General features: G+C 37.2%; 1 protein-coding gene across 1 annotated transcript in view; it reads left to right on the forward strand.

Annotated features, from left to right (window-relative positions):
- Positions 1-22,339, forward strand: part of LOC136835319 (uncharacterized) — a 165,411-nt gene that overhangs the window by 68,016 nt on the left and 75,056 nt on the right. Inside the window, exon 2 of the mRNA XM_067098659.1 lies at positions 1,563-1,907. Coding sequence (XP_066954760.1) covers positions 1,563-1,907 — 345 coding nt within the window. The remainder of the gene's footprint in view (positions 1-1,562; positions 1,908-22,339) is intronic.

The following is a 22,339-nucleotide window of genomic DNA, read 5'->3' on the forward strand; positions in this document are numbered from 1 at the left end:
AATATTCAATCATGTACCTTCATTTAGCAACAAACTGGACGTCTCTAGCACAATATTCCGATTTATGGTGAATTTCTGAAAAAAAAAAAAAAAAATTCCTTACGCTCTCCCCGCTTGCGGTAACTCTGCCGAACATCTCAGAAATTCTTTCGTCATGTTGTCGTAATGTTTGCATCATTTTACATTAGTCGTTACATAAACTTTTATATATGAAAATTTGCGCAATTTCATGTAGAATACAACAGAAAATAGCTCATGGTTGTAGCTTTTATCAGTTTTGAAATATTTTCACATAAATCACGATAACTGCCAAAATTTCAACCTTCTGTCAACTTTAACTCGACCGAAATGGTAAAAAACGCAATTGTAAGCTAAAACTCTTACATTCTAGTAATATTCAATCGTTTAACTTCATTTTGCAATAAATTGGAAGTCTCTAGCACAATATTTCGATTTATGGTGAATTTTTTAAAAAAACATTTTACTTACGTCTGTGCGGTAACTCGGCCGAACATCTCAGAAATTCTTTTGTCTCATTGTCGTAATATTTGCACCACTTTATATTAGTCGTTGCATAAAGTTTTATATATGAAAATGTGCACAATTTCATGTAAAATACAACAAAAAATAATTCATGGTTTTAGCTTTTATCGGTTTTGAAATATTTCCATATAAATCACAATAAATAGAAAAAATTCGACTTTCGGTCAACTTTAGCTTGACCGAAATGGTCGAAAACTGCAATTGTAAGCTAAAACACTTACATTCTAGTAATATTCAATCAATTAGCTTCATTTTTCAACAAACGGGAAGTCTCTAGCACAATATTTCGATTTATGGTGAATTTTTGAAAAAACATTTTTTTACGTCCGCACGTTACGAATTCATGCATCATTTTGTGATAATATTTTCTCTGTGTTGCTTTGATCGTTTTAAAATTTGTTATATACCAAAATCATCGCAATTTAGTGTACAATACAACTAAAAAAAATTAAGTCATTAGCTTTAACCGTTTTGCTTACAGCAAGATTTGTATACAATTATATGTTTTTTTTTTTTCGCTGTCATATATTCCAATATTTATATATGATGATGATATTTTTTTCATTTCTGATGGTTGCATACTAAACTTCAGGCAGTGACAAAAAAATGAGCAAAAAATGAACTCTTAATCTTGAAAACTAAGCATGCTGTGATTTTTTGAAAAAAAAACTTTTTTTCCGCTTCGGCGCTAACTCACCGAACGCCGCCAGCATACGGGAGACGTTTTTGTAAATAGGGCTTCGGCGTTTAAGGGTTAATTGAATAACAAGTCAAGACTCCATGACGTCTAACTAGGTCGGAGGTATTTAGAGTTCATGAATATTTTATAACATTTATACTTTTATGACTTGATATTCTTGAAGAGCTGCTCTCAAAACAATAAGCTTCATCATCATCAGTGATGATGAGGATCTTTCTCTGATTCTAATCATCTTACATCTGGTAAGGGGAATAGCTTTTGTTTGACCTTTTTTTATGAGCCCTCATCTTCGCATATTAATTAGCTTGTCTTACATCAGGTATGGGTAGGTACTGAAATGGATGACTACCTTTGGAGACTAGACATTCTAGAAGATAAGCCAGGAACATCACATGAAGACTATGTTAATGATGTATATGAAAGAATCATGAAAAAAATTGATCGAGAGGTGAACAAAGTGACAGCAGATGAAGACGCTGAGGATGTAGGCGATGCTAAATTTTGGGAAAGAATAAGTGGAAAGCACAAAGTAAAGAGAGCAAAAAAAAAGCATCATGGCAAGAATCTAATTGATGCTAAGGGCCGTGAAGAAATAGACGAGAATTGTTGCATGTCGTGTCGTAATTTGTCACGTGCCAGGAAAATGCCTCGATTAGCAGGAAAGGTACTGTAAATGTTTGTTTCCTAATAGCTTATATGATATTCTAATTTTGCACCTCCATTTCCCTTGAGAAACAAAAAATTAAACCTCTGAGTTTTCTTAGATTTGTATCTCCTAATTTAATAATTTCCCCCTTTCAGATGATTCCCGCAGGAAAATCTCATACAGCACAATTTATTTTTGTGCTTTCTTAGCATTCTTTGTCAGTGAGTTTGTGTTTGGACCTCCAAAACTGTGTACACTATGAATAGTAATGAGTGATTCATTCAAAGGAAATTGCTTAAATGATCAGTTTGGGCATAAACATTACTGGTTGCTTGATTGATACTTCTCGTTCATTGGCTTACCTTTGCCCTTCACCAGATGCCATTGTGTGTGTGCAGATTGTTCATATACAGTACATCCCCCTCAATTTGGGACCACCTTGACGTGGTGAGGGTTTGAGTCCAAGAGTCCCATATACCATTCTGTATTTCTTTGAAATAATCTTTGTGGAATTTTCTGCTTTTGCTAAAATTTATTGGACCTGATAAATAGGAAAATATATAACTGGGATTTGGTTTATATCGAAGCTAAATAGTGGGAACTGTGGCAGGACCATCAACTGCCCAATTATGTTTGGACCTGAGCAATATCAGGCGAAGCTATTCTTTAGGGCTGGACCATGGATTCCAGGGGGTCTGGTTTATAGAATAGGACTCTGCATTCTATCTGGTTTGCCCATAACATGGTTAGGGTGGGGATGATTGTATTCCAGTAATATTGTCAGTCCTGGCAAGCGGGTTTTGCTTACACTTGGGCCACTCTAATCATGTTGTGCCATTCCCTGTGGGGTAGGGCAGTCAGTGGACATTTGGGAGTCAGTTCTCACTTGTGCCATTGGTGGAAGAATAAACTCAGTGAAAGGCTTATGATATCTTTTCAAGGGTTTCAGGTTTGTTTTTGTTTTTTTTAACTTTAATCTTTATGAACAGTAATTGTAAGGATTCAAATACCCCTTGGCCCTTTGATGGTACTGACTCGGCACAGTTAGCAACCTCTGAAACCGCCTCTGACATCCATTATCTAGAAAAAAAACAAAAAAATTCTTAATGTAATTACACTGGAACCGTATGCTTCAGTACAGAACAAGCCAAATAAAAGTAAATACCATTCTGACCCTACTTTCATTCCCCTCAAGTGGGATGCCTTAATGAGGTGAGAGGCTAAGGGACCCTGGCCTTTGGGCCCAGGTCCTGACAAATCATCCTACACAGTTTTCAGTTTAAATGGCTTGGACATTTCCACATTCACAAAATTTTACTGCTTAGGCGAGTCTGAGAGGGGATCATTTTTAGGAAGGGGGTTCGCATTCAAAGCTAATTGTGGGAGTTGTGGTGGTTGAGTCACCACCTGATATGGTTTGGGCCTGAAAGATGGCGATTGGATTTTTCCCTTTGCTATCTTGAGGGCAGAACCATTTCTGGGGATCAGCCCATCGGAATTCAGGGGGGCTGGTTTTTGGAGGTGGGACTCCTGGCTTTTGTCCAGAAGCCCACCAGTACAGTTGGAGTGGGGAGTCAGCCCCCCATTAGCAGGGTCAGAGCTCCCAGCAGGCAGATTTGCTTATACCTGGGCCACTGCAAGAGTATTGGTGCTATCCTGAAAGGGTAGGGTTTGGGGTGGACTGTTGGGAGCCAACTCTCACTTGTGTCATTGGTGGAGAATGCGAATACCTGACTGATCCACGATACTTTCTTGATATAGCCAAGCAGTTTTGGGTGGGTGGATGAACCAGTTTGTGTGTGGTGGTCTGATGTGTGCATGCTTGTTATCTAGGGGTCTCCGCTGGGTTTGTCAGTGTTGGGGTGGGGAAGCTGGGCAGTAGAAGCTGCCTGGTTTTCCCTTTTTGATATACCGTCTGGGTCTTTTGGGGCCCCTTGGGTGTCAGGTGTGCACTTTTTGTACATCTGCATGTGGACTGGTTTAAATTTATGGATTTGGCTTTTAGTTCTCCCTCCCCTGGATCTGACAACTTATTGGCACTGGCAGCGACTTCTGGCATGAACATGGATATGAGCTTGGCTGTTGGACAGAACCAAACACTGCGACACCAGGGTGTTAGTAAATCTGGTGGATTTGATTCAAGTAATAGGGTCTTTTATTGCACTAATATAGGCTTGTCATTAGATTATGAATGTTTATAGTGTAGTAAAACAGTTTGGCAAAGTGGAAAGAATTAAATTCTAGAAAAAGATAAGCCGTCATTTTCTGCTTTTGTTAAATTTTCCTCTCCCTTGGAAGCTAGTGAGGCACAACAAAGACTCCATGGCCACATTCTATATGACTCAGTTCTCAGCACGAAAGTGTTTGCAGTGAAAAACTTGATTGATGAGCCATTTGATTTTATTCCTAAGACTGAAGAACATGGACCAGCTCCATGTACCAGAGATCTTCCTCCCCCTTTATGGCATGGTGCTATCTACAAGGAGGGAGGGAAAAATTTAATAAGAGCTGCTGAACGTATTGAGAGTAAGGTTGGTTCCATTCCCATTGGAAATTTAAAACGTTATGGAAAGAACCTTCTAATAAAAGCTGGTAATGAGACTCGAGCAGTTCTGCTATCAAATTTCAAACCTCCTGAAAGTGGATAATGTATTTCATCTCACAGATTCTTTAACACACAAAGGGGTAGTTTACTCGAAAGACTTTTATGTTTTTAAAGAGGAGGAGATTCTACATCGGTGTCCTCCCTGTGTATCTCATGTTAAAAAATTGGGTGGGGATGCAGCTATCCTTTTAACCTTCTCCTCCAATTACCTACCTAATACCATCATTGTTGGCCATGAGAGGATCCAGGTTAAAAAATATAGAAGAAATCCTAAACAGTTGCAAATGCTTTGAGTATGGCCACATTCAAAACTCTTGTGATAACAGTAAAAGATGTCCCTTGTGCTCTGCAGAGCACAATAATTTTGATGATTGTGAAGCAGCGTGATACTGTTTCCTATGTAAGGCTGATCACCCTCCAAATTCTAGGGCTTGCCCCAGATATAGATTTGAACAAGAAGTCCCCTCGAAGTAGGTTCCTTCACGTGGTGAGGGGGTAAGGGGCCCTGGCTTTTCTTCTTCGTTCTTACAAAGAATAAGAGCCCGGGCCCTGACAGATCACCTACAAACCTTTCGATTTAAATGGCGTGGATATTTTCACTTTCGTACAAATTTCTTGGACCTGGTAAATAGGAAAAGGTATCATAGCTGGGATTGGGTTTATATCCGAAGTTAAATAGTGAGAATCGTGGCAGGACCATCAACTGCCCGATAATGTTCGGACCTGAGTTTTCAGGCGGAACTATTCTACGGGACTGAACCACGGATTCCAGGGGGGTCTAGTTCTGGGAATAGGACTCTCGGCATTCTGTCCGGCTTGCCCATAATGTGATTAGGGTGGGGATGATTGTATTCTAGTAATGCTCTCAGTCCTATCAAGCGGGTTGGCTTACACTTGAGCCACTCTAATCATGTTGTGCCATCCCCTTTGGGGTAGGGTAGGGATGCGGACATTTGGGAGTCTGTTCTCACTTGTGCCATTGGCGGAAGAATAAACCCCATGAAAGGCTGATGATATCTTTTTAAGGTTTTCAGGTGTATTTAATTTTTTTTTTTTTTCTCCAATTTACTTGTCTTAATGCAAAGTTGTATTAATGATTTAAGTACCCCTGGACCCATTGATGGTAGCGACTCGGCACAGTTGACGACCGCAGGAACCTCCTCTGACCTCTCTCTGGAAAATCAGAAAAAAATACGAATGTAATTACACTGGAGCCCTATGCTCCAATGAAAAACAAGCCAAAAAAAACCAAATATCTTGACCCAACATTGACCCACTTTGACTCCCTCTTTGGGAGTGGAAGTTGGTCAAGATTCCTAACATTAGAAACTGAGAAAAAAATATCGCCATTGAAATTAGAAAACTTCTTATTGAATCGACATTCAACTACTGAAATGTCATTCAGACAAGTAAAAGAACAGATGTGGTTGATAGAAACCACTACAAGAAATCAATCGGAAAACTACTTAAATATAAAAAATATTGATAATGTTAAAGTACATATTGAAAAACATGACAATTTGAACAGTGTCCAGGGTACCATAGTACTCCTGATAATGATGAACCAATAGAAAAGAATATATTGCTAGATTCCCTTAAAAAAGGTACAACAATATACAAGACTGTGAAATTTACAATATGCTAGTAGACGGAGTAATAAAAAATACTAAGAATAGCAAAGATAAAATTTGAAGGCCATGAATTACCCTTAAAAATAAAAATCTTAGGCCAAAGCAGAGAACTGAGACCTTATGTCCCTAAACCACTACAGTGTCAAAACTGTAGTATGTATGGACATACAAGAAAAAAATTGCCATAATACATCTGTATGTGCATACTGTGGATCTGACAAACATGCCACACAGTGGAAGTGTGGTGAACCAAAATGCGTGAACTGTGGACAAAATCACCATGCAAGATCTAAGGAATGTCTATATTATATATACAATACTGAATTGAAATTACTTCAGGAAAGGACAGGAATGCCTATAAAAGAGGCCAAATTAGAATTAAAGGTTAGAGGAATGCATGATCCCGCTAAGAAACGAACTTTTTCTGCAGCAATAAGATCAAGCAAAGAAACAAAAGTGGAAATAAATAAGAATAACAAAACCCTTATAGATCAGTCTCAAAGAAAAATAACCACTTTGCAAGAAGACACCAATATAGCAAAGGACCAAGAAATGTATACAAATCTTTGCTCAAATTCATTTGAGATTTTAAGAGAAATAGAATCACTAGAAGACAATACAAGCACCATAGAAATATTAAAAGATAATTCTGATGAATTAGAAACTAAAAAAAAAAGAGACCTTTAGAGAGAACTCCACCCAAAGACCAAAAAAACCAACTATTATTAGAGATACATCCATTAAAATAAAGGGGGAGACCCCAAGAAAGAACATAAACCAAATAATAAGAAAATACCTTTGTCTCCTAAAGTAATAATAAAACCAATAGAAACAGATACCCAGAACATCAAAGAAATAGTAGAGGAACAAACCATTGACAATAATGATTATGTGATGGGAGAAGAGATTACCCCATCACCAACAATAGGTACAAGAGTAAATTAAAAAAAACACACATGAAAACACATGTGGATGTAATGAATGCTTCATTGAACTGTGCAACAAAAATGAAAACATAACAAAAGACAGTTTAACAAACACTATACGAAATTTTATAAGTTACAGAAATAAAGAAACTACTAGTTTGGACACTCACGAAAAGGGCTGTATGTGCCTTGGACACACAATGTCTTATAAAGAAAAACAAATAAATGTTGTAAATAGGATTTTAAAAAAATGCAGATTGATGATCCACAAAAAGAAAATAACACTTGAACACACTAACGTTATACTTTCAATAATTATATTATACAATGGAACGTAAATGGTCTACAGACCAGATTACATTTGGGAGAAATACAACGATCACTGAAGGAATATGAGCCAATGATAATGTTTACAACATGTCAACAAAACAGTACCAACAATAGGTAAATATACCTTAGTATCTACATCTAGAGAAGAAGAAGGAAATTTAGGTACTGCTATATATGTACATAACAAAGTATGTTATGACATAGTACCTGTAAATTTTACTGACTTGCAAATATCAAGTATTAAAATACGAATAAAAATGATAATTACATAATTTATAACTTATATGACCAACCTAATAAAAGTTACGATATTGATAAACTTAAAGATTTACTTAACAATACCAAGGAACCTACATTAATAGTAGGTGATTTTAATGCCCACAACCCAATATGGGACTGTCATTGTACAAACTCAAATAGAATAGGTAGTAAAATAGAAGAGTTCATGGATTCCAACAACATGTGCTGTATAAATGATGACGAAATTAACACATTTTTCAAAAACACATGGAACATTTTCCTCAGTAGACTTAACTTTATGTACAACAAGCATAGTTGACAGATTGGATTGGAATATAGTTGATGACTTGCACACCAGTGATCATTTCCCAATATTAATTTCCTTATTGCAAAATAATCCTGCAAAACATGTCCCTCACTATAACATTTATAAAGCAGATTGGGAGCGATATGAAATGCACACTAGAAATATCCCACAGTTTGAATATTTAAAAGACCATGATGAAACTAATAAATTTCTTGTTGATTTTATTAAAAATGCTGCTGATAAAGCAATACCAAAGTCAAAACCCCATCCAACAAAACACAAAGTTCCATGGTGGTCTGATGAGGTAACAGAATTAATAAACATAAAACACTCAATAGGGAGACGATTAGATAATTTGAATAGAAAGTTCAATAAAATGAATAAAAAATTACCGATATTAGAAAGAACTTTACAAAAAATGACTGTATTACTACTAGAAATTGATACATTAAAACCTGTATACAACAAATTATCTGCAAAATTTAAAAAAGAAGTAATTCAAGGAAGAATCATTTCATGGAGGAAATACGTATCAGATCTCTCTAATAATACTCCCATACAAAAAATATGGGAAAAATTCGGGAAAATAAATGGTACCCATGTCAAACCACCTAGACATGCCATATTAAAAGATGGGAAAAGAACACTTGATCCAAAAGAAATAAGTAATATAATGGGAGAAAATTTAGCAAATGTAAGTAGTGATAAGAATTTAGATGAACACTTCCGCACAAAAAAAAAAATAAAATAGAATTAATAACAATAAATTTTGAAACAATTGACGATATATATTATAATAGAAAATTTAGTATGTCAGAGATGGAATATGCTCTCTTGAACAGCAATAAATCTGCTCCTGGAGGTGACAATATTTGTTTTGAGATGATCTGCCACTTAGCACCTTTGGCAAAGTCATACTTATTAGAGTTTTATAATCATTTATGGCTTCGAAATTTATTTCCAGATGATTGGCGTAAAGCTATAATAATTCCAATCCCCAAACCTGGAAAGGATCCCAGCAATGTAAATAATTACAGACCAATTTCTTTAACAAGCTGCTTATGCAAATTGTTAGAGAAAATGGTAAATGCTCGACTAACATGGCACATTCGGGAAAATAAAATTTTAACTCCCACTCAGTTTGGGTCTCAGTGTAACAGATCCACATTGGATTCTCTCTGTAACTTAGAAGACCATATATGTAGAGGTTTTGAACAAAAACAAATTACTGTAGCTGTCTTTTTTGACATTGAAAAGGCATACGATACCACATGGAGGTATGCTATATTAAAAACTTTACAAAACAACAACATCCATGGACATTCACCTAGGTTTATACAGAACTTTTTGACAAACCGCAATTTTCAGGTGAGAATTGATGATGATCTGTCTAGAACATTTCCACTTGAAAACGGTGTTCCACAGGGAAGCGTCCTTAGTGGAACACTGTTTACTTTAGCAATTAATGATATCAGTAAAAATCTACCTATTGGCATTAAAAGTAACCTATACATGGATGATTTTGCCATATATTATTCAGCATCCCGAATAAAACATGCAGAACGAATCATTAATAAAAGCATTGTAAAAATAGATGAATGGGCCTCACCTGTAGGCTTTAAATTTTCCATAGATAAAACTCAAGCAATCATGTTTTATAAAAATAAAAAGTGGAAAAAAGGTGAAGAAATAGATTTAAAAATCAAAAACCATAGTATACCAATTGGCCAAACAGCAAAATTTTTGGGACTATTATTTGATACCCACTTGAACTGGAGAGCCCACATTACATATGTAAAATCTAAAAGTAAAAGAGCATTAAATCTAATGAGAAAACTATCGAACACTACTTGGGGAGCCGATAGACATACCCTTACTGTGCTGTATAAGGCAACAGTTCTGTCCATCATTGATTATGGAAGTGAAGTATATGGCTCGGCATCTGACGCAGTTCTGAAAATGTTAGACCCAGTTCACAATGAAGGCCTTAGAATATGCTCAGGAGCCTTTAGATCATCACCAAAATCGTTACAAGTTGAATGTGGTGAACTGCCTTTGTCTCTCCATAGAGAGCTAGTAACAATGAAAAGTGCTTTAAGAATTCAAACTAGTGATTCTCCAACCAAAAAATTATTTGAATTAAGAGATGTATTTATAAACAACCATCCACCACCTTTCCCAATTAGAGCTAAAAGATTGTTTGAGTTGCTGAATATAAATATACAAGTGCCTGTAATAGTAAAATCACCTCCTCCCTGGACAATGAATAAAACGAGAATTTGCACACACCTCAAGTATTTATCAAAAAGTAACTCATATACAACAGAACACCATAGACAGCATACAATAGAGCATATAAACCGAAAAGGTCCACATTATGCAATATATACAGATGGATCTAAATCAGAACACGGAGTAGGATATGCTGCAGTGTCCCAAGACAAAACTTATCAGTTCTCTCTTCCTAATAATGCTTCTGTATTTACAGCAGAATTGTATGGAATTGCATCAGCTATAAAAATAATCAAAGAATCATCATTCAATAATTTTGTGATTTTCAGTGATTCAAGAAGCGCTATAGAAGCTATTCAAAGTTACAAATCAAATAATAATATAGTACAACAAATTAAATTATATCTCCATAAATTATATAATAATGGAAAAATGTAGTACAGTAATATGTTGGATCCCTGCATGTAGGAATCAAAGGAAATGAAGCAGCAGACAAAGCAGCTAAAGCAGCAACTCACATGACAAGATCAAATGTGAATATCCCTGTTACTGATTATGTAACTCACATAAAAATGGGTATCATAAATAAATGGCAATATATATGGGATGAAGAACCTGAAAGTAATAAACTGAAAGAAGTAAAACCTAATGTTAAAAAATGGAGTTCATCATATCAAAGAGAGAGACACGCACAAGTAATTTTAACACGCCTCAGAATAGGCCATACTCGTCTGACACATGGGCACTTAATGAGCAGCCCACATGGCCCGGCTCCCGAGTGCTCAGAATGCAGAGTAATAATAACGGTCAGACGTGTTATGTGAATGTCCAAAGTATGATCGACAACGAATGTCTACTTTTGGAAATAGGTCAGTGAAAGAAATTTTGTCAGAATCTTTCACATTTTCAATCATTCCAATTTTGATGTTCTTGAAGAACTGTAATTTAATTAACAAAATATAAAAATGAGTAAATAATAAAAATATGAAAATCCTTTTAACATATGAATTTTACAAAAAAGAAAAATTTTTAAAATTTTGTTTAATTTATATTCTGAATTTTAATATATTGTTTTAGTATGTATGTAAGGAAGTCTGAGTAAATGTATTTATTGTATGAGAGCATGTGCCTATTTGCAGTTTTTAATTTCATTTTAATTCATTCATCTTAGTATCGGATGATCTATTGGGTCCTAGCGCTTGACTTCAGGACTAGACCTAGTATTTTAATCAAATCCTTCGGGCCAGCCCTATGAGAGCTGAAAGTCAGCTCAGTGGTCTGGTTAAACTACCTTAATAATAATAATAATAGTGAACAAGAAGTGTTGGCAGTGGCTGATAACGAACATGTCAGCATTAGTGAAGCAAAGCGCGCGGTAATGGGGGCCAAACAAAAGTGCCAACTCTATTCGTCTGCAATAAAATTTATGAAAACTTCCAGCAATGTAAGGCCACCAATAGCTGCATCTGGTAGTAGATATCGTAAACCTGCTATTCCTCTTGACTGTAAATAATAATGAAAATCTCCAAACTTGTCAGAAACTTTCATCAGAAAGTGCTTTGGAGTCCAATACCAAAAATTATACTTCCAAAAGCACAAAAAATTTATCTTCCAAAGTCGATACAAACACCACCTCTATGATAGCTGCCAATTCATCTCCAAAAGTAAGTGTGCCAAAATCAACTAATAATTCAGAAAGATGTTCTAAAACTACTTCAAACAAAAATAAGTTAAATGAACAACCCCAATTAGATAGAGCTAGTTCAGAGCCATCAATCGTCACAGCCACAAACAAATAATAACAAAGCTATGATTACAACTACCAAGAAGCGCACAAGAAATACTTCCCCAAATAATGATAGCTTTATAATAAAAACTTCGAATGGGTTCAGTGTTTTGTAAGAAAGGTGGTTCCAATAGTAGATTCAGAACAAAAACATCTTGAGTTCAGTCTTGCCGCCTTAAAACAAATAGGATTAGTGATGCACAGAATCACAGTAGAAATTCTGAACATCAGGATGATCATAAAAAATATGAAGATCAACCAAAGACCCTGAATTCCAATTCAGATGAAAAGGGATTAAGGGGCGCTTAACCGAAAAACTTTGAAAAAACGTATTTTGGAAAACCCAATATTTCCAATCTTTAAACATTCAGAAATCACGAGGAAGTATGGAAAATCTAATTGGGCGCGTATAATAGCGTGTAGGGATGTTTAAAGGGACAGCATCGTAACCTTTTAAAGAGGGGGCGTGGTGCTTTCAAACCAGTGTGCCATGGTAACAGAGATTATATTAATTTATTTTACATTTGCTGGTTACGCCATTATGTCTTACATTTCTGGAGGTTACTGGCAACTCTGCCAAGTTCAGCAAACTGTAGCAAGTGTGATGTTTGAGTCAGCCAGTTACTCAGTAGCGAATTGCTTGCATTAGGGAAAGGATGTGCGTCATTTTGCTCCTGCAGGCATCCGCTATCTAGCGTGAATTAACACTTTTTTTTTTTTTTTTTTGGCCTGTTTTTCTGTTACTTTTTTCTTTGACATTATAGTAATCATGCCAAAGGCCATTGGTAATGAAAGGAAAAGCACTCGGAGTGAGGCATTTGAAGTAACATGAAAATTACAGTGGTGCCAGATGCCACCTCATTGTAAATAGGAGCCCCTAATTAGTTGTTGAAAATTTTGCTAGCCCAACCTATCCTTAAATTATTCAATTATGTGATCCACTCACCTGTTCATGTTCTTTTTACTCTATGCAATCCAGCTTATGACAACAAAAACCACAAACAGACTTACAACCCAACCATTATCGACCTAACCTTCAGAGAGCTCGCTCTACCTTTTCCACCATGCTTTCAACACTCCCGCTCATGTTTGTTTACATTTCTCTTCCTCCTGCCATTTTCGTCCTGTGACGTCACTTCCAATGACGTCACAACAATAACATACTCTTTAAACATATGGAATGCTATGCTATAAAAACATCTTATAAAATTAAACGTGTGCTTTCTTTTTATACATTCTGTAATACCCATACACTTCATCAATGCAGAAAATAAAATAATGACTAACTTATAAAACTTAACATACAATCACACTTATCTCCTTCTCCCTCCCCTCCAGCCTTTTCTTATCCTAATCCCCTCTAATCTCCATTATTCTCCAATTCTTTACCTTCTACATAATTCCTAATGCTTTGCCCAGAAATTCCAGCTTTGGTCAATACATCAGCTATTTGATGCTTTCCTTTTATCCATCTCACCTCACTTATTTTTCCAGATTCTGTTGTTTCTCTTATTGCTGCAATATCAATTTTTAATCTCTTACTACTTACTCCAGTACTTGATTTTATTGCAGTCATTAGGGTTTTACTATCAGTTTTCACCAGTGCTTCTAATTTTCTCCCTCCTATCTCTTCTCACAAATCTTTGAAATATATCAATCCTTCTATGGCCTCCCCAACACTCAGAGCTTCTGCTTCAATGGTGGACTTTGCTACTCTTCTGGATTTTCTGGATTTCCACCATATAGGGCTTCTCCTCTTACCATCTGTCAATGATATCACATAACCTAATTGAGTATGACCATCTTCAGTATTCCCGAATGAAGCATCTGCATAGGCTTCCCAATAAACCTTTTCTTCTTCTAACTCACTTATTATCACTTCTCCCATTATGCACTTAGTTTTTCTCACTATCTTCATCAGCTCTTTCATATCTTGAGTCATTCCTTCTTTAAAAGCTTTACTTAATTCACTAACATCATATGATATTTCTGGCACAGTATGTAACGATACCCAATTCAACTGTCCTACCACTGATCTATATTCTGTTAACTCCTTTTGTCCTAATACTTTATTACCTGTAAATCTTCTGGCTTCTGGTTCTCTTATAGAATTTATATACTGCCACTGATTAAGACAAATTCCATTTTCCTTATGCTCTACTATTACTCCTATATACTTAAAACTTTTACTTTCTTGTTCTCTTGCTTGTAATTTCCCTTTCAATTTCCCAGTTGTTTCCTTTAAAAATCCTTCAGTTCCTCCATAGCAAAAATCATCTACATGTGTACATAAAATACCATTCAATTTATTGTCTTCCAAAAGAATATATTAGGTTCTAATCTACTCCTCTCGCCTTTAAGCTCCTCCACCAGTTTTACCACCTTACAATACCATGCCTTTGCTGCATCCTTCAGCCCATTAAACAGTTTTCTTCAATTTCCATAATCCACTCCAACCATCTTTACTAGGTGGTTTTAAATGTACCTCTCGTTGTATCTCATCACCCTGTAGATATGCAGTTTTACATCTAACGTATAACAATTCCAATCTTTCAGTTTTAATACCGTCAAACAAAATTTTAAAATTTGGCGTTGCATGTAGGGAGACATCTTTTTCCCATTCAGCCATTTCTTCTTCAAAACCTCTAGCTACCCATCTTGCTTTACATATCCTTTCCCACCTTTTACCTTTTCAGCTACTATCCATCTTGTAGATATAGCTTTTTGTCCAATGTCATTTACCTCCTCATATACCTTGTTTTTCTCCAACTTTGTAGTTCTTTTTCTTTAGCTTCATTACATTTCTATTTTCGAATCCTAGCAAAACCTCTTCTTCATCTTCAGTTTTTCTACATGACTATAATCTCTTAAGTCAACCCATCCCTTGTCACCTGACTGTGAGTCTTCTACATTGTATGAATCAGCCCAAGATTTGCTTGATATTTTCCTGCAAGACTTAATATCGTCCACTCTTCTACTTGTCCTGTATTTTTGTTTATAGCTCTAACTCTATTTCCCTTTCTGAATTTGGGTATCTCTTCTATTAAAGCACTTTCTTCTGTTACCTCACTTTCCCCTTCATCTTCCAGTGTTTCCTCTGCCAAATCTCTTTCTATAGTCTCTTCTATATCAGCATTCCTTCTCCAGCCAATTCTATATCAGCATTCCTTCTCCAGCCAATTATCTTTTTTCCTTCCTGCTCATCTATATTCCCTTCCTTTGATGCAAGGGATTCATCCTTCACAGTGTGTGTTTTGTCTACTTTAAGTATGTTCTCCTTTTCTGGTGATAGTCTTTGAATCCTAGTAACATGTATTCTCGCTACTTCTCTTAGAGAATCCCCATGTTTAACCACTACTGTTTTACCTGATACTCCCATTACCTGAGCAGGTCCTTCCATTCATTTTCATTTTCTCTCTTATAGAATACCTCGTCTCCCACTACTGCTTCTTCAAATTTATGTTCTGACATTTTTGTTTAGAGCAATTCTTATTTTATTACAAGACTCATTTTTGATAAACACTTCTCTGACCTTATGCATTGCATTCAAGTGTATCCCTTACTATGCTTTCTTCCATACCTTTCTCGTCTTGCAGGACTTGAACTTTCTTCTCCCATTAAATTAGGCAAAGAAGGATTTTCCCAAATACTAATTGGTTGGGGAGAAACCACCATTATTTATTAAGCAGTTCCTGGCACTCACTACCCATCTTAATGCTATGGACCAATCCACTTCTTCATCATCATTCATCTTTCTTAAGCTTTCTTTGATTATACCTAATTATGCCTACTGTCTTTTCACACAATCCATTGCTCCACGGAGATTCTGATGCTGTGGCTAATACTTTAATATTCCATCTTTCTGCCATCCTCCTTACTTTTTCATTTTGAAGTTCTCCCCGTTGTCTGATAACATTTTAGAAGGTGCCCCAAATATCGAAACCACCCGTCAAAAAGAGTCTTTATAATAGTTTCTGGTTTCTTGTCTTTTATCAAAAAGCCTGACAATACCTTGTTGCCATATCTACCATTACCAAGAACTTTCTCTCTTATCTCTCCCACATCCATTGCTTCAACTTCATTGAATGTCTTACTCCAAGAAAATCCCACTACTGGTTTAGCTGGGTTTCTTTTATATCTTTTACATACTTCACAACTTGCGATTAAGTTGGTTAGTAACTTTATTTCCTCTGTTTTTCCTTCTCTCAAACCGTCACTCCACTGTGCTGCTTCTGTTAGCTTCCATATTTTATCTCCACTTCCGTGGCCAAATTGTAGATGTAACTTCATCATTGTACCTTTAATTTCCCTTAAACTCTTTCCCTTCCAACCCTCCAATAGTAATAATAATTCTACCTTCCTCCTCAAAATTGGTATTCTTAAATGGCCCTGTCTGTCTTCTCGTAACTTTACCTTCATTTCCCCTAATACTTCTATTTTAACACAATTCTCTTTTAAATTTATGGTCATCCCCATTTTACTCATGGTTTTTTACCTATTAACCATGGTACATCACCCTGCAAAATTTGTCTTCAAATAAAACTTTTTGTTTTTCAATATCACCGGTATTTCCTTTACTCCTTTCGACTTGTATGATGACTCACCGAAATTAAATACTTTATTAGACTCTTTCTGAGTATCATTCATTCTCCTCAATTCTTCCTGATTCAAACCCACAACAATGCGTGCTAGTCACAATTCCCCACAAACTGTTGACTTGTATCCTGTGTCTAAAATTGCATCAACCTCTTCCCAAGATTCTTCTATTTTGCTAACTTTTCCTATATAAACTTTTTCTTCTTGTCCAGTTTCTGATTTCTTCTTATTCTGAAAATTCTGAGGACAATCTCTGGCCCAATGCCATTCCGATTTGCATATAGCACACAGTGTTACTTTCCCTTCTCTATTTAAAGGATTTCTTCCACCTCTACCTTGATTCACCTTTCCCTGATATCTTTGGTTTTTCCACCCTTTCCCAAAATTCTCACAACCTTCTGATCCTAACCATTCCCCCTCCTCTCTATTCCCTAATCCTCAAATATTCTTTTCATTATTTGTGACACTGTTTTATATTCCAACTGTCTCGACCACAAGCTGCTAATACCATTTGTTTTTTATCTTCTGTGAGATTCGATTGTTCTAGTACTAGTACATGAAAAATTTGCTTCCCCTTCAAGCATGCTTTTCCCTAGTGCCCTACTACACTCTGACTCTGCCTTTTCATACCTAATTATAAAATCTCTCATCTTTTCACTAGATTCTCTTTCTATTTTAAAATAGTTTTTCATTTTACTGTAATTTTCCATCGATGTATCTTTTAGATACACTTCATCTAGTTTTGACAGGATTATCTTTGAACCAACATCCTTAAGTTCATCTCTATCTATTCCTTCTGTTACTTCTAAAGCTTTCCCTTTTAAGCTCATCCTGATCTCTATCTCCGGATATTTCACTTCTTCTCCACACACCACAAGCCAATCTTCGACTTGTCCTCTCCATCTTTATAATCGCCCTGTGCCCACCGCTCAAAATACTCGGACAGTCTCTTCTCCATTTCATCCCCAAAGGTTACATCAGATCTGTCCATTTTTAACGAACCACACACTGCTACCACTTGAAAATTTTGCTAGTCTAACCTATCCAAATTATTCAATTAGGTGATCCACTCACCTGTTCACGTTGTTCTTTTTACTCTATGCAATCCAGCTTTACAAACAAAAAACCACAAACAGACTTACAACCCAACCATTATCGACCTAACCTTCAAAGAGCTCTCTCTACCTTTTCCACCATGCTTTCAACACTCCGCTCATGTTTGCCACATTTTCTCCCCTCCTAATTTTGTCCTGTGACGTCACTTCCAATGACGTCACAACAATAACATACTCTTTAAACATACGGAATGCTATGCTATAAAAACATCTTATAAAATTAAACGTGCTTTCTTTTTATACATTCTGTAATACCCATACACTTCATCAATGCAGAAAATAAAATAATGACTAACTTATAAAACTAACATACAATCAGTTATTTGTCCAAATTGTTGATTAACTGCCCACAGTATCACTATATATAGATGAGTTTTATGCCTGGAAATTACAAAATTCAAGACAAATAAGTATGTTACAGGTGTTTCCAAACTTTAAACATCCGTAGCAAAAAACTTTTTTTAATTCAAATATTCATAAAAAATCAATTTTTCACCATATTTACATGAAACTGCTCATGCTTATTCATATTAGTAGTACATTTATACAGACATTTTTTTTTTTTTTTTTTGGTAAATTAAAAATTGACCATGTTATTTGGAATCAAATGCAGAAAATCCATAATTTCCATGATGTCACTGGGTGGCCATCTTGTGAACACTATATTTCATGATATTTGGGGAAATACCAAAAAACCAAAATGTTATGAAATTTTTATTATGTTTAAGAATATCCATGCCAAATTTCGTGTGTCTAGCACAAATAATAAAGCCACCAGAATATTTTTAGATTAACTGTTCTATTTGTAGCGTATGACATCACAGCGTTGTGATTTCACGGTATCATGCCAACACAATGTCCGAAATCATATTTAACATATTCCATGAAAGTTTCGAGTCAAAATATCAAATACCTTTTTTAGAGAAATTTTTTCAATTTTAAATTTTTTCGTCCCTTTTAACCCTTTAACGCTCACTGGACGTAATTTTATGTCGACAAAAGTTGTCTGTCGGGTGCCGAGTGGACGTAAAATATGTCGACTACAAAAAATTTTTTTTAAATATTCGTGGAAAAATACTTATAGGCTTAGTTTGCGAAAAATTTTAAATCGCGCCTTGAGGGATGCTGGGACTTCACGGATCACGCTGTTGTTTTGTTTACAAGCGTGACCCAGCTGCACATGCGCGAATTTCTTTCTTCTCGTGCTACAAAGCATCAGCGACGCGTCGTCAGAGAGCGATTTCTCGACGCATTCGTGTTTTGCTGAACTTGTGCAAGTGTTAGCGTGTTTGTGATGCAATAGGATGTACGCAGAGATGTCTCAACGTTGTCAGGACCCTGAAAGGAGCGTATTGCCTGTCGGTAATGAGCGTGTGAGACGCGTTTTAGACTTGGATGCTGGAGAGGGATCAAGCACTCAAGGTGATCCATCTTTTCAACGCCGTGGTGTCGAAAGTGACCAAGGGCCGTACCCTGTGCCTTTTACGACCCCTAGGAAACATCGGAGTGTCCTGAGAGGCATTCGTAAACATTTGGGAGGCCTCCAACAAAAGGACATTGATGAATACTTGTTGGAGCTCGATCGAGAGCAGGTGGAAAGTCCTCATTTTAATGGCAGTTGGTCATCTAGTGACGATGACATCACGCCTGATGTCAGTGGTGACGAGTATTTGCCCCCAATGTCAGTACGAGAGCCAGAGCATGAAAGTGAACTCGAGTTCAGTGGTTTCAGTGCTTATGAGGGAGAGTCTGAGGAGGCGGCGGCACCGATTGTGGCTGGTGGGGACGAGACAGAAAGTGATGGTGAAAGTGAGGGAGATGGGCCAGTTGGGGGGCGAGTGCGAAGTCATGCCCGTAGAAGGTCGCAATGTCGCGGCAGCCTAGGTGAAGGTAGTTCATCCGAAAGTGATGAGGGGTGGTTGGAGGACCCCACCCCACCTAACATGCACCCATTCACGCTAGCACCTGGGCTGGCCGCCCTTGTGCCTCTCACTACACTGGGGTTCATTCAGCTCTTCCTTACGCGGGAATTACTGGAATACCTCGTTGCAGAGTCGGCGGATTACGCTCGGTACTGCCATGAGGAACTGCAGACGACATTGTCAATATCGATGGCGGGCCTGCAACCTCACGGACATGGTACAATTTTTGGGGCTCCACATTTTTTTTGGAATGATGCCTGCTGCCGCCGTCAGGCAATATTGGAGGCGGAATTTTTTTTTTTAAGTACACCCAATGTGCCCGGCATTATGCCCCGTGATAGTTTCCTGGAGTTGACAGGTATTTCAACGCCTTCAACTGAAGGGCCATACCCCGGAATAACCCCGATCGCCTCATCTTAGTCCACCCAGTGTTGAGTACATTCGTGAACAGTGCCAGTTTCTCGTGGTTCCTTCCAAGAACCTTTCTTTGGATGAGGGATGATGCCATACAAAAGGACTTCTAAGCATAAAAAGTGTACAACCCCAAGAAGCCAAATAAATATGGTGTGAAGTTATTTTTTATTACGGAATCCAACACTGGATACGTCGTTGACTTCTCTGTATTCCGGGGTCTTCTCCACGCTGCGTGACACTGTCTTCGGTCTTGTGGATCGTTTCTGTAACCTGTTTATGGATAATTATTATAACTTGGTATCCCTGGCCCAGGAACTGTATGAAGCAGGTGTGCACGTCAGTGTTACCATTCGGTTGGTGCGTGGGGCTCCGAATGTCCTCAAGAGGTTCAAGCAGCCAGCCGCAACATCTGGCAAGAGGAGAGAGAGTGGCGGCGGACGGGAGATGTCTTCGTCATCTGTTGGAAAGGGGTCCAACTGGTGCCCATGATTACGACCAGTCATGAGCCCATCCAAGAAGAGGTCGTTCAGCAGAAGACGACACGCCGGCAGGGCCGAGTTACGTATGAGGAGTTTCAGTGTCCAACGCCCTACCTGTCATCGGGCACTACAATAGGCACATGGGAGGAGTTGATCTCTTTGATCAACTCGTCCAGTATTATCCTTCGCCAGGAGAACCAGGAGGTGGACACAGAAGCTCGTCAAATACCTCCTTCAGTTGGCCCTCCAGAATGCCTACATCCTCTACTGTGGGTACAATTCAGACACCCGGAGGTTGTCCCACATCCAGTTTCTTGAGGTGGCTGGGAATGCTCTCATAAACTTCAATCCTGAGGAGTGGCCTTCCAACACCGCCCCCCTGCCCCGAGCTCCAGATCTGCCCCAAGAGGATAGGGCAGATGTTGCTAGGAGGTCCAACCTCTGTTGTCCTGCTCCTGCCTACACTGCCCCTGCTGCCGCCCTCCCTCACATTCCAATGTCCCGTTGGGTAGTGGACCCTGTGTGTCGGCTGCAGGCAGGGGATCACACACTGGAGCCCCTTGAAGGGCGTAAGCAGGAAATGGTGCGGGTGTGCCATATGAATGGCAGAAGAAGAGATACCCGGTTCATCTGTCGCACCTGCAAGGTAGCACTTTGCAGGGTCGGGGAGTGTGATCGCAAATACCACACTGCGGTCATATATTGGAGTGCGCCTACCGAGGGACACTGGAGGGCACAGCGGACCGTTATAGAAGGGTGCCCATCTGCAGTAACGGGCGCGGCTTTTCCTCCTCCACCTGTACCTTGTCATGTCGAGAGGAAAAAATGCAAGACTTCAATGGAGGAGGAAGAAAGCAAGAATAGAACGAAGAGTCAGGATTGCGAGTGAGTATTCTGCATTGTTTTTATATTTATTACAAATTTTTATATATCTGTATTTATTGGTGTTTTGTACATTTGTTTTATGCCAGAAAAAAGTTTTTTCACCTGGTAGATATATATATATATATATATATATATATATATATATATATATATATATATATATATATATTATATTAGTATTTTTAGTAAAAAAAATCTTACATTCTAGTGATATTGAATCATTTACCTTCATTTTGCAAGAAACGGAAAGTCTAGCACAATATTTCGATTTATGGTGAATTTTTGAAAAAACTTTTTTTTATTACGTCTCTTTGATAACTCGGCTGAAAATCTCGGAAATTCTTTAGTCACTTTGTCTTAATTTTTGCACCATTTTCTATCAACCGTTACATAAAGTTTTATATATGAAAATGTGCACAATTTTATGGGGAATATAACAAAAAATCACTCATGGTTGTAGCTTTCATCAATTTTGAAATATTTTCATATAAATCATGATAAGTGCCAAAATTTCAACATTTGGTCAACTTTGACTCGACTGAAATGGTCAAAAACTGCAATTGGAAGCTAAAACTCCTACATTCTAGTGATATTCAATCATTTACCTTCATTTTGCAACAAAGGGGAAGTCTCTAGCACAATATTTCGATTTATGGTGAATTTTTGAAAAAAAAAAAATTTTTTTTTCCTTACCTCTGCGTGCGCTAACTGCTGAACATCTCAGAAATTTTTTAGTCACTTTGTTGTAATTTTTGCACCGTTGTCTATCAGCCGTTACATAAAGTTTTATATATGAAAATATGTGCAATTTCATGTAGAATACAACAAAAACCTCATGGTTGTAGCTTTTATCAGTTTTGAAGTATTTTCATATAAATCACGATAAGTGCCAAAATTTCAACCTTTGGTCAACTGTGACTACCAAAATGGTCGAAAACTGCAATTGTAAGCTAAAACTCTTACATTCTAGTGATATTCAATC

This window comes from Macrobrachium rosenbergii, chromosome 55, assembly GCF_040412425.1.
Source record: "Macrobrachium rosenbergii isolate ZJJX-2024 chromosome 55, ASM4041242v1, whole genome shotgun sequence".
NCBI lineage: Eukaryota > Metazoa > Arthropoda > Malacostraca > Decapoda > Palaemonidae > Macrobrachium > Macrobrachium rosenbergii.